General features: G+C 32.1%; 1 protein-coding gene across 1 annotated transcript in view; it reads left to right on the forward strand.

The window, feature by feature from the left end:
• LOC134271590 (uncharacterized) overlaps positions 1-4,565 on the forward strand; it is a 29,058-nt gene extending 24,493 nt beyond the window's left edge. The window contains exon 7 of the mRNA XM_062753792.1: positions 1,825-4,565. Within this exon, the coding sequence (XP_062609776.1) occupies positions 1,825-2,203 (379 nt within the window). The 3' untranslated portion in view covers positions 2,204-4,565. The remainder of the gene's footprint in view (positions 1-1,824) is intronic.
• Positions 4,566-12,317: the final 7,752 nt, after the last annotated feature.

Consider the following 12,317-nt stretch of genomic DNA (forward strand, 5'->3'; position numbering starts at 1 on the left):
GTATTCGAAAGGTTAATGAGAGGAAGGAACCAGAATCAGAATCAGGTATCCACTACATTAGAGTTTTTCATGACAACGTCTAGCTGCAGATCTGTAGCTATCCAAAAAAATATATATTGATAGACCGGATAGCTACAGTGCCACCCATTGAAAAAACTGTATATTTATTGCGCACAAAAAAGTGCGCTCGGTTTTCGATTTATTTATCCATGTTCCTAAAACTGTAATCTCAAAATATTACTAACCGTGTGTTCCTAACATATTCTTTGACTCTTTCCACAACAAAACATTCGCCATAATTGTTTTTAATAGTCCTCCTGATATTGTAATCATCGAACATTTCCATTATATATACTGCTATTTTGGCTTCAAAGATAATTCTGTCCATTATGCTTCGTTCAGATGACATCTACGAATGTACTTGATAAAGGAGAGAGAAACTATTTTAAATCTTCCCTCTTTTGCAATTGAGGTAAGAATTTGGAAGAAATAATCAAGAACCGAGCGCACTTTTTTGTGCGCAATAAGTTTTTTCAACGGGTGGCACTGTAGCTATCCGGTCTATCAATATATATTTTTTCGGATAGCTACAGATCTGCAGCTAGACAACGTCCAAACCCTACGCTCTGAAGAGTAAAGGAGTTTTTGGGATAAACAGAAAGTTGTTTTTTTTCACATTAACAATATTCGCCTTTTGACTTGTTTAATTTTCCAAACTTGAAAAATACAACTTTCAGAAGAATGAAACGAGTTCAGGAAATCATAAGATCTGCCATTGTCCTGAATACTAAAGTTCATACCCAAAGATGAGTTTTATAACAAACAGAAATTGGATTAAAAAAAATTACGGACATGTGTTTTAATTAAAAGCAAATATTAAGTTAAATCATTAAGATTATATCATTAAAAAGCGTCTTTTGCTTCCTTCCAAGCACTGAGGACATTATTTATTGAACAGCCCTCGTACATGTCGCAAACGATCATAGCAGTGATGTTTCATGTCCATGTCAACGCATACCTTTTTAACCGGACTTTTAAATAGTATCGCCCAAAAGACTGTTGACTTTCACTTTTAATGTCAATGGCATGCACGTTGCAAAAAAAGTTTCGACATATGATAATCATCTTAGTTTTTACATGGAACCGGAAACAAGATTTCAGCCCTGACCCCCCCCCCCCCCCCCCTCGGCCCAATCACAAAGCAAGCGCCCAACCACTAGCATACAGTCACAGGTACCTGTGTTTCAAGCTATCAAGATATTCTATCCATATGTTCTTATAGCACTATCTTACACAACAGGAAAATACTTTATGCCCATTTAAAATGACCGGGTTTGATCAAGGGTCATATAATACCAACTTTTGTTATCTTGTGACAAAAATATCCATAGAAAATAAACAAAATAAGTTGGTCGCATTTATTCAAAATCATTGCAATTCTTTCTCTCATTACAAGGATATCTACAGAAAAAAGCCAATTCTTGACCGTATTTATTTCTTCTTTCACTTTAACAATATTGAAATATTTCAATTTGAAAACTAATAAACACATTTAGATAACATAGTTACATCAATACTTTTAGAATTATAAGAAGAAAAAAAACTATCTATTTTGTTGCTTTATTTGTCATTATTTCAATAACAAGTACTGAAGAGATATACACGTCTAATTGCATAAGATAACGATTTAACAATACAGTAAAATAGACATTAATTTGTCCCCCAGAATTGACTGAGAGCAAAGTTAGTATTCTTTTTATTTATATAAATTCAAGAAAGCATAGGTATAAAGAGGTATAAAGTTGCTTCCATTTTTTTTTTCAGAAAAACTCTCATGAGAAAAAAGAGAAAAGAATTAATGCCTCTACCTGTGATCCAAAACGCAGAGGACCCCTCATACGAAATCGACTTAGCGTATCCAGATGGTCTGTATCATGATCCTGATTACGAAAGCATTGACGATCAAGAAGAAGGCTATGAACGTTTGCCTGGAGAGATAGAAGAGATGAGAAGCCAAAATCTTGTAGACAACGATGTTGGTGGAGAATACACCGCTCCTAACAATGCTGATGGAACTTATTTAGATGTAGTTCATCCAAAAATATATTCACATGATTACACTAATGTTAACCCTTATCTTGAATTAGTAGAAAAAACCGTTGAATGCCAAACTGTATTAGACACCAAAGATATCCCCAAGTAAAATCTAGCCGTACATGAGCGATGAGGTGGGATCGTATTATAGACAATTTAAGAATGTGTCATTCTAACATTCATTTACATACATGCTGAATTTTATTTTTAAAAAATGTATATTGTGCGCGAACATAATCTTTAATCATCTAAAATACAAACATAGCAAAGCTGCAAAACATACTTGAGCAATATTGTTGAAGGTCTAAATGCATGCTATTTACATTAATTTTTAAAACTGGTAGGTCTATAAATAACATCTCTTGCTTAGTCATGTTAAGCATTTTCAAAATAAATAATCAAGAGGCTGAAATCAGATCTAAAACATTTCTCATAACACAGTTCTCGTGTCCTTTGAGACATAAGATAGTTGATAATTATGTGTTCATACATCCCAGTAATCTGGGTTAAAAGTCATATGCAAAGTGAAAGGAAAACACGGGTTGAATAATAGAAATTTAGATTTTTATATATTTTCATACGACAGTAGATTTATCGTAAATAAAATTGATGTGTTTTTTTAATATTTTAATATATACCTTGTTTTACAATGAATGGATGAAAATAACTTGAATTTCACAACTTTTTTCTCTTTACAATAGATTATTTATATCTAAATTGGTTGAAATTGGTTCAGTGGTTTCAGAGAAGAAGCTAAAATGTTCAAATGTTATAGCACTACTAACGACACACGACGATGGCCAAAAAACAGGTAGCAATATGTTCCTAAATGACTTATTTGACCAAAAAATCAAATTCCAATCAACCAGTATTGTTTTCGTAAACCACAAATATAAGACCTCACGAATATATTTGATTTCACACTATGTACTTTGAATACCTTTGGACTGCAAATAAGGTAGGATACTCGTACTCAAAATACAAGACATTCTTGCGTCGGATGTATCATTTTAGATTCGATACACACTTCAGCATTACTCTTTAACATTTTAATTTATTTTGTTGACATGCTGAAGTGCACTACAAAATCCATTGATATTTCCTTAATCAATTCCCCAAAGCTGGAAACGATCCTTAATCTTTATTTCAAATCTTGGTTCATAAACTTCTTGGATTTGCATTTTGCATTCATCTATCATCGGTGGTGCTCATGGAATTGAATCGTGTCACGTTTATGATACATTGCTCCGGGTCCATCACAGTCACCTGATTATGATTTTTGTTGTTTAAATGCACATAATTGTTGACTACGCAAGTGAGTTAAGGCTGCGTATGGAGGTTTCTATGCAAAATAATAAATTAAGACCCATAATTGCTACACATACCGCAAAGAAAATGTTAAGACTTGATTTCTAATACATTGTTGGTACCCACGATATGCGATTGCCAGTACACATTATGACGTCATCAGCCTTTACTGCACAAGTTTATAAGAAACATCAACAAAATCGCTTCGGCGCAAGGGCATACCTTACTTTATTTTACAGAAACAAGGTATAAAGTAAAGCAGAATATTCCATAGATTTAAGATATTGCTGCAAAAATGTCGACACTGCAATTGTTTGGTTACTATTCGTACAGTTCTAAGTTGAAACAGGGTAAAAATGTACAGTCCAGTGTAAGTTTAGTAAAATTTTTATCAATTGAAGAGGAGTATAGGATTTGTGCAGCAATTTTATTAATTTTCAGAATATTTTCCTTAATATTATACTTTATTTATTTTAAATGAAATAGAATATGCCCTTGCGCCGACGTTGTTTTGTTGTTGTGTTTTATAACCTTGAATGGGAAAGAACTATGACGTCATAATGTGCACATTAATATACTGTGGGTACTAAGTACGAAGAAAATCAATTTGAACTTGCTCTGTAAATAAAATACACAATTCATGCATTTTTATAACCTCATTTGCATAGAAAAACCCACATTAAGCCTTAACTCACTTGCGTAAAATAATTAGTTAATCTGTAACATGTATATTCATTAAAAGATAAGTATACTTCCGGTTTTTTGTCTAATAATGCAATTGAAAGAACTAAATGCGGTATATTGCATATATTTGACCCCACAAAAGTCAAATTTTGAAAAATTCTGGAAATGTGCTGAATTCCGTAAATTGTATTTAAAAAATGAATTAACAGAACATATTATAGTTTCAAAGTAGTTTATTGATTATTTTTGTTTTTATGACGTCACAAACTCGTCCGATTTTATATCATTTGTTAGAAAAAGGACAAAATGGACGAAATTTCAACAATTTTAGCTATAGAATTTATAGAGCGCAAGTTTGTTCAGGAACGATATTTATATATTTCATTGATATTATCATTCTACACATTATATCAAAATATTGAGCCTGAACACACATGCGCTCGGTGATTTTTTTCTCAAAATATTGACGTAAAATATCTATTTTTTGTAGAAATCATGGAAATTTTAAATTTACGTCATTTTCGTGACGTCATTTCAAACATATGACGTCATTGATGATGAAAATATTCAGTGCTTTGAAGCCAGCATTTATCCCTCTGTCTTAGAACATAATTAAAAATTTCTCCGTCAAAGTTTGATTTGGGGGGCAAAAATTGGTTATTACCGAATAAAGTTCTTTTGTTTCTGTTCCTTTCAGTAAAACCGACTTAAGTTTGAAATTAATAAATCTTATTTGAAGAATTGGTTTAGTAAATACATTTTTACGTAATGAAACATATGCGCAGGTAGGTTAAGGTTACAACCAAATATTCTACTTGCCTATATGATATGACGTCATAGTAAGCTATATGACGTGAAGTTAAGAGATAGCAATTTCTTATATAATCTATATCTAAGATTGATTTGAGGTCGTAAAAATTAATCAAAATATGCAGAGGCATAGTACAAACAGAATTTTGTCGTTCCTGGGTCTCTGTAGTTATCACAGGGGTCAAATACCAAACCCGTGACGTCATAACTGTTGATCATGCAGTAGCAGAGTGAAAGTGAAACGTAACGAGAATTCATGTAAACAAACGCAAGAAATCGGAGTTTAAAAGCATTTAGAATGAATATCATGTGTGATTCATGTGGAAATAAAGCTTATGAATTAGGTATGGTAATGTACAGGGTGTTTCACAATATATGTCACACATCTAAATGGAAATAATCTGAATATTGAGCATGATATCAAAAATACCAAAACATTATTGGGAAGCATGTTGATCTAAAATTATGATATTGCAAAGTATTGGGGAAATTATAATATACCATGAAGTAACTGATGATATATTCAGTGACTCCATAATGTCAGCTTTTCTCAAAATGGAGTACAGCTTGCAGCAAAAATGGTTGTAAACTTTAATTATAAGAACGATATCCTGAATATTGTACAGGGTGTCATGATGAAAAATATTCAGACCATAATTGTTATCTAGTTTTCATATATTAAGAATAATAAGAGAGTTTGAAATAAATTTTTAAAAATTTATTTAAATTAAAGACAGCTGCCCCCCCCCCCCCCCAAAAAAAAATTAGAAGAGATGAGAACAATCTTAACGTGAAATCAATCATTGAGAAAACCTCATGAAAGTTAGATCTGAGTTTTAGAAAATGGATTGTAACAATGCCGGTTAGTGCATCAGGTGTATTTAGAAATCTTAAATTTGAGTTGCTTGTCTGCATACAAGATTTCAGCATTTAAATCCGGTTGACTTTCAGAGCTCGTTCAAGTTTGCAAGACTGACTGAAAGGTAGAGTGAAAGAAGTGGGCACCAATTAACAAATGCCGGTAGTTCTGAAACAACACATTTATTTATATGTAACTTTAATTTCACAAGAGATATGTATTTTGAGGGTTCTAAAAAGCCAGATATAAAACAAGAAAAGTCTCAAGTATCCTGTGAAACTTAAAAAACAGTGTTCAGAAGTTTCCAAGCATAAGTCTCATAAGTTATTTAGGATGTAATGTTGGGAAACACTCGGAAACTAACATTTTAGGATTTGTTGCCATGGTAACTGAAGTGGAGAATGTTGGGTACTTCTGACCCCCAAAAAATAATTTTGAATTTATGCTGATTAAAATGGTATATAAAATGTATATGTAGCTTTAGTTGTCATTTATCCATTTTTCTTTAGATGTGTGACATATATTGTGAAACACCCTGTACTTCTACAATTTCTTCGTAAAATTAAAGCAGGGAGGGTGTTTACTTGCTGATCAGCCTTTCCTCTGTCGTTCGTAACAAATAAGATGCAAAAGTTCAACACTACGCCGCGCATTTTGAAACTTAATTTTTGTTTCTATCTAAAGTTCTTATTCTATTGTTTTTTGGAAAGTGCTGCTAGAATCGTATGGTTTACGGGAATTCATGCATTTTTTTTCGATGTTATGAACAAAATGTATAAATTTTGGAAAGGTTTCGTCAGAAAGTGTTGAATAATTATTTTTGTGATAGGACAGTGCGATTCTAGCAGCACGTTTCATGGTACAGAGATGTTTTTACATAATTATTATTACAAATGGAAATTAATTATCCCCGGGGTAGTGTTGAACTTTTCACTTTTTTATTAAGGCATATTTTCTAATTATAGACGTCACGTGGTGACGTCGTGGTGAAATGCTTCATGTAGTATAAGTCCCATTGAAGTCTATAGAATGCATAATTATAAGAAAAGTTTTATGCTTGACTTTTCCGATTTATTAGTGTTACATAATTATAAAAAAGTGTTAATTCGCCGAATTCTGGTCCATGTGCTGCCTTAAAATACCTGCGTGGAAATAACGAACACTATTCAATAGCAAAAGTCCAAAACAGGATCAGAGCAAAACATCAGAGGTAGGATCAAGTGCCATGGAGGAGAGAACTCCACTGTCGACAAGTCATATCCGCCATGTGCTCCTAATCATGAACGGGAAATAACGAAAAAAATCCGTCGTCAATTCAGTGCTTAAATAATGGACCAACAATTAGTATGAAAAACGTCAATCAGCATTTGACTCAATGATAAATTTATTTGTCGACAAGGTATTGTATCGACCATAAAACTTATGGAATTATGACTTAAAACGCGACTGCTGATATTCTTGTTTCCTCAACTTCTTTGTCTATAATTATCCTTTTTCAGAAATTGTTCATACGTAAAACATACTTTTGCGTATCAAATCATCTGAGATGTGTAAATCTGTATTCAGGTGATGACGTTATATTGATGCAGAAGTAAGCGAAGTTGACAATAGAAAAGTTAAACGTTGATTATAGCGCTTGGTTGTTAAATAACACAAAGTTGTAAACATGGTCTCAAACTCGTACAACTCCAAAGATGGAATCTGCTCCAATAAGGAGTTATCACCCCTTGTCAACCGGTAACAACAACGGGATTCCTTTTTTTATTAAAGCACTTGTCTATGAAACAAAAAAAGTCTTACTTATAAAATTAAAGAGATAAAATTAAAGAGAGAAACATTCTGATTAAACATAATTTGCATAAAGTATAAGTACGATATGCCCATTACAAAAATAATACATAAAAATATCTTTTAAGGCACCCATGATGAGTTTCTTGTGGTTACTTTATATCGGTACTGTTACAAAGTTCGAATTCACTTTCTGATATTCATTATAATCCTTCAACAAACTAAATATGTATCACTATATATCTGCGCTTTGTGGATTCTGAAAAAAACAATTGAAATCCAAAATATATTTTAAAAATCTTATAAAATGAGTTCAGGTACAGTAATATATGCTTTTATGCTTAATTGTTTGCAAAGGTATTTTTAAACTCTTTGAAAGAAACTAATCTGCATGTACAATAAAGATCTCTCTCACTCTCTCTCCTCAAATTAAAACTGTTATAACCGCTATAAAAACTCCATACCTGTTTTCGTCTGTTCCTTTCTCTTATGAGAGCTGACAAAGTGTACAGAATTGGATTCAGAGCAGAATTTATCGGTAAAACAAGAACTGTTATCCAAATGTAAACTTCCTGAGAAACGTCTACTCCAGAGAATGTCATCAAAGCTGAAGAGTTAATTTACACGTAATTATTAATAACCTGAATATTCTCTACCCCAACTTGCAATAAAATACGTCTATGGAATAACTATATCACTAGTTTTATGTTCATGTAAAAGCCAAAAAAGTATGATTTTAAAACAAAAGAATAGCTAAGGAAGGAGAAAACTAATTATTTGACATACCAATAATTCCAATAGGAATCCAGCATAAGAGGTCAGTCAGAACAATAGCACCAACTGATTTCGCTAGTGACATTTCTCGTCGTTTGGTGTTTGTGGACTGTATTTTTCTTCCAGATTTTATAACCTCAACAAGTATAAAAATCTGTCCAACAAGTATGCCAAGAAAAAGAATGAAGTTAAATCCAATGAAAACAACCATTGAATATTCCCAACCAGGCTGTCTTTTGACGGACAAAGGAAGATATATACAAATAGCAGTTTGGGCATAGTAGTCTTCCAGTGGAATAAATAAAGGACACAATGCTAAAATCAAAGAAACTATCCATGCTGATACCGACAATAAAATTGCTCTTCTAACTACAAGGTGTGGATTTAAAAATGGTCGTGTTATAGCTGAAATCCTATCAAAAGTTATTAATGTTACGAATAAAGCAGACGCTTCGCTGGAAACCGTAGCCAAAACCCCTGCAAAAGTGCAAAGTTTGCTATGACGCCAATGAAAGTCTTCAATCCCATACTTTCCGCTGTAAACCATATTAACAAAAGCTATTATATACAAATAGATTCCCATTAATAGATCTGCAAAACTGAGGTTGCATGTTAATATGAAATACGATGGGGACTTACCTTTAAAAGAAAAACTATTAAATAGCATTGCAATAATATTTCCAAAGGTTGCTAATAATGCAACATACCATATGCAGATGTTAAGGGAAAAAACACTTATTAGTTGTTCGCAAGAAGAAAGTTCATTGATTGGCGCAATACACTGTACTTCATAAATGCTCCGAGGTTTTGCACAACATATTGAAAAGAAGTCAACATGCAAAACTTTTAAGCTAAAAAGGCCGTTAAACATTCCCTCTGCACTTATTATCTTATTATTTTGAATCTGCAGGGAAAACAACCCTCTTAAATTAAGAAATTGGGTTTTAGATAAATAAGAAATATTATTATTTGACAGGTTAAGATCCCGTAAATTTCTTAAATTTTTAAAGAGATCTTTTGGTAAGGCTGCAATATTGTTATTTGACAAATTTAAATCCTGTACATTTCCTAAATCCTTAAAAAGATCTCTTGGTAAAGCAGAAATTTTGTTATATTGAAGATATAATTTCTGTAGTATTTTTAAATTTATGAATAAATTTGCAGGTAAGATAAAAATAGTGTTGTGAGATAAATTAAGTGTATTTAATTTTGTCAGGTTCAAAAATGTTCTGTTGGGAATAAAGTCTATTTTGTTGCAATTTAATAAGAGAAAATGAAGATTTCCTAAAGCTGTAAAATCACTTTGTCGAATTAAATCGATTGAATTATTTGACAGATCGAGATAATATAGATGGTTTGGAAACCATTTAAATGTATCTCTGTGGACATGTTTGATGTAATTGCTTCTCAAGTTAAGATACTTTAGATACATCGACGTTCGACTAGCGTGAATGAAGTCACTTTCATTGATACTTGTTATTTGATTGTATGATAGATCTATCAATTCATAGATACCACTAACATCTTTAATCTTTACTATGCTGTTGTTTTTTAAGTATAGATAATTAGAAAACGTATCAGGGATCTTCCTCATCTGATTATTCTCGAAATCAGTTAGGAAACAATGCCCCGACCTATCGATTCGACTGCATAAACAAATTTATATGGTAATATCAATGTTATTGTTCGGAATTGTCGAACAGGAAAATTTATAATATTTCCATAGCTTTTGGAAAGAGAGAGCTCTAATTCTTTTGCAGATGCTTTAAGATATATATCTCTATGCATATCTTTGAAAAATAGAGATACGGATACATTTTCTACATCAGAGGTGGTGAAGCTTAACTTTTGTATTGGAAATCGCTCAGCTCCAACACTAAATTCTTGGTAGTGGTCTATGTGGCAATTTACTAAAACCATGGATTTTAACATCCAGAAAAAATTAATATGCAAACTGTTAATGATACTCTCAGTGACATAAAGATGTTTCAATTTTGTTGAAGTTGTTTTTCTTATAACAAAACTTTGTATCCTTGATCCTATGATCATTAACGACTGAATGTAAGGAAAATTAACCTCATTAAGTTCGATATAGTCACAAGATAAACTGTGCCATTCCAAAATATAAAACCTGTTATTGAAACCCAAAGTACATATGCCCAATGACAAAGAACAGTTTTCAGGTATCTGACAGGCCTGGGTACGGTTACAGTTATAATCATCCTCTGAATTAATTGGTACGTTGTTTTCTACACCTGTACTACCATTAAATGATTTATAATCAGCTCCAATATTGCTATCAAAGTCATTCCATATATTTGATTTTTCAGAAACACTGTCGCTTTCTGATGATCGATTTTGAAAATCATTTATTCCCTCTGATTTGTTTGCTTCGCTCCTTTGCTCACTTGTAAACACATGAAATTGAGCAGTTGTATTTTGCAGCAATTCATCATAATCATTGATGCTGGAAGCAAGCTTGATCTTATTCTTCGTTACATTGTTAAGCTTCAGGATACAGTGAATTTTGCTGTTTATGCCTGAAAATAATAGCATATAAAAGTTTTGACATTTTACTATATACGTATATCATCCTCATAGATCAAAGGTACATGTACACGAATTCACAGACGTCGGTATAGCAGTATAGTGAAAATATTTAAATTGTTAACGCAAAGACAGCACATGCAGTAAAGCATTAGCGCTTTTATTTTAAAATATTCAGATGCTAAGTTACAAACAAGTTTACTAACTGTCACATAGTAACATGTATAATGACGTCATAATTAACGGAATGCAATCACGTCACTCTGACATAATTCTTTTGGGTGTTATTGACAGAAAATCAAACAATGTTTTTTTCGCCAAGAACACAACACATGTTTGTGCTTAAAAATGCAATTTATCATGAAACGACGACATAATTATACAAGGGTTGATCAAAATGTTCGCGAACAAATTAAATAACTCCCAATAAATAAATGATATTAGGTTTCAGTGTTCATTATTTTTTAAAATAGCCCTCTCTGATTTTAATGATATTCTCTATCCAGAGTTGTCGTTCCCTTTACGCTCCCACATAAATGTACATCTCTGTCAACGCTTGTTTTACAAGATTCTTAGAAAAATTGTAAAAGATTAAACTTGTATTAATAATTGTTTTTCATCATATTTCTTATCAGAAAAATTTATCTATTTTAATTCATTGCACCTTAAAAGTATTTTTTAATTAAGATTTTAATTTTTACTCCCCAAAAAAGTTCCCTTAAAACTTTGAAAATAAGTCGTTTTGGGGATTATATATTTCAAATAAATGATGAATTATCATCTTCATCGATAATTACAATAATTAATTACTATTTAAACTTTAAATTTCCACCGTTTAAAATTTGTACATGAATCTTGTACAACAAGTGTTGACAGAGGTGTATGTGGGAGCGTAGCGGGAACGACAACTCTGGACAGAGAATGATTTTAATGCATACGTGTCACTGTTCTGCCAATGTGCAAATCACGTGATCCAGGCGTTCACGTGTCATGCCCCGAAGCATACTGTTCATAAACGCTAAAATAATTTTCATATATTCCGTATTATGCAAGTTAACTTCTTTAACAAGAACAGTCCATTTGTCAGAAATGACCAAATTTCGGAAATAGAATGGTTGGATAAGGATATCCTTTTCCAGAAAGAGCATGGTGTTCATCACAACCCGAGTCCTATGCCTTAAGAACGTTGATTAACTTATAGGAATATACAGTATGGTGGCGTTCTTTTTATCATATTTAATATGTTAAAAATCTAAATTAAACGATATTTTAGAAATTTAATAATAATATGATTGTTAAGATATTCAATCTTTTTCTAGCTGTAACTTTGCAATCTTTCCTAACAAATTTCCAAACAAAGAACACATCTCATCTCAAGCTTGTTTTCGCTGGGCTACAAAACAAACGTCATTTTTAATCATCTCCCTCCCTTCGCTAGTACAATCAATCCAAT

The sequence above is a fragment of the Saccostrea cucullata genome, unplaced genomic scaffold (genome assembly GCF_032062105.1).
Source record: "Saccostrea cucullata isolate Sc308-1 unplaced genomic scaffold, CSIRO_AGI_Scuc_v1 ctg499, whole genome shotgun sequence".
NCBI lineage: Eukaryota > Metazoa > Mollusca > Bivalvia > Ostreida > Ostreidae > Saccostrea > Saccostrea cuccullata.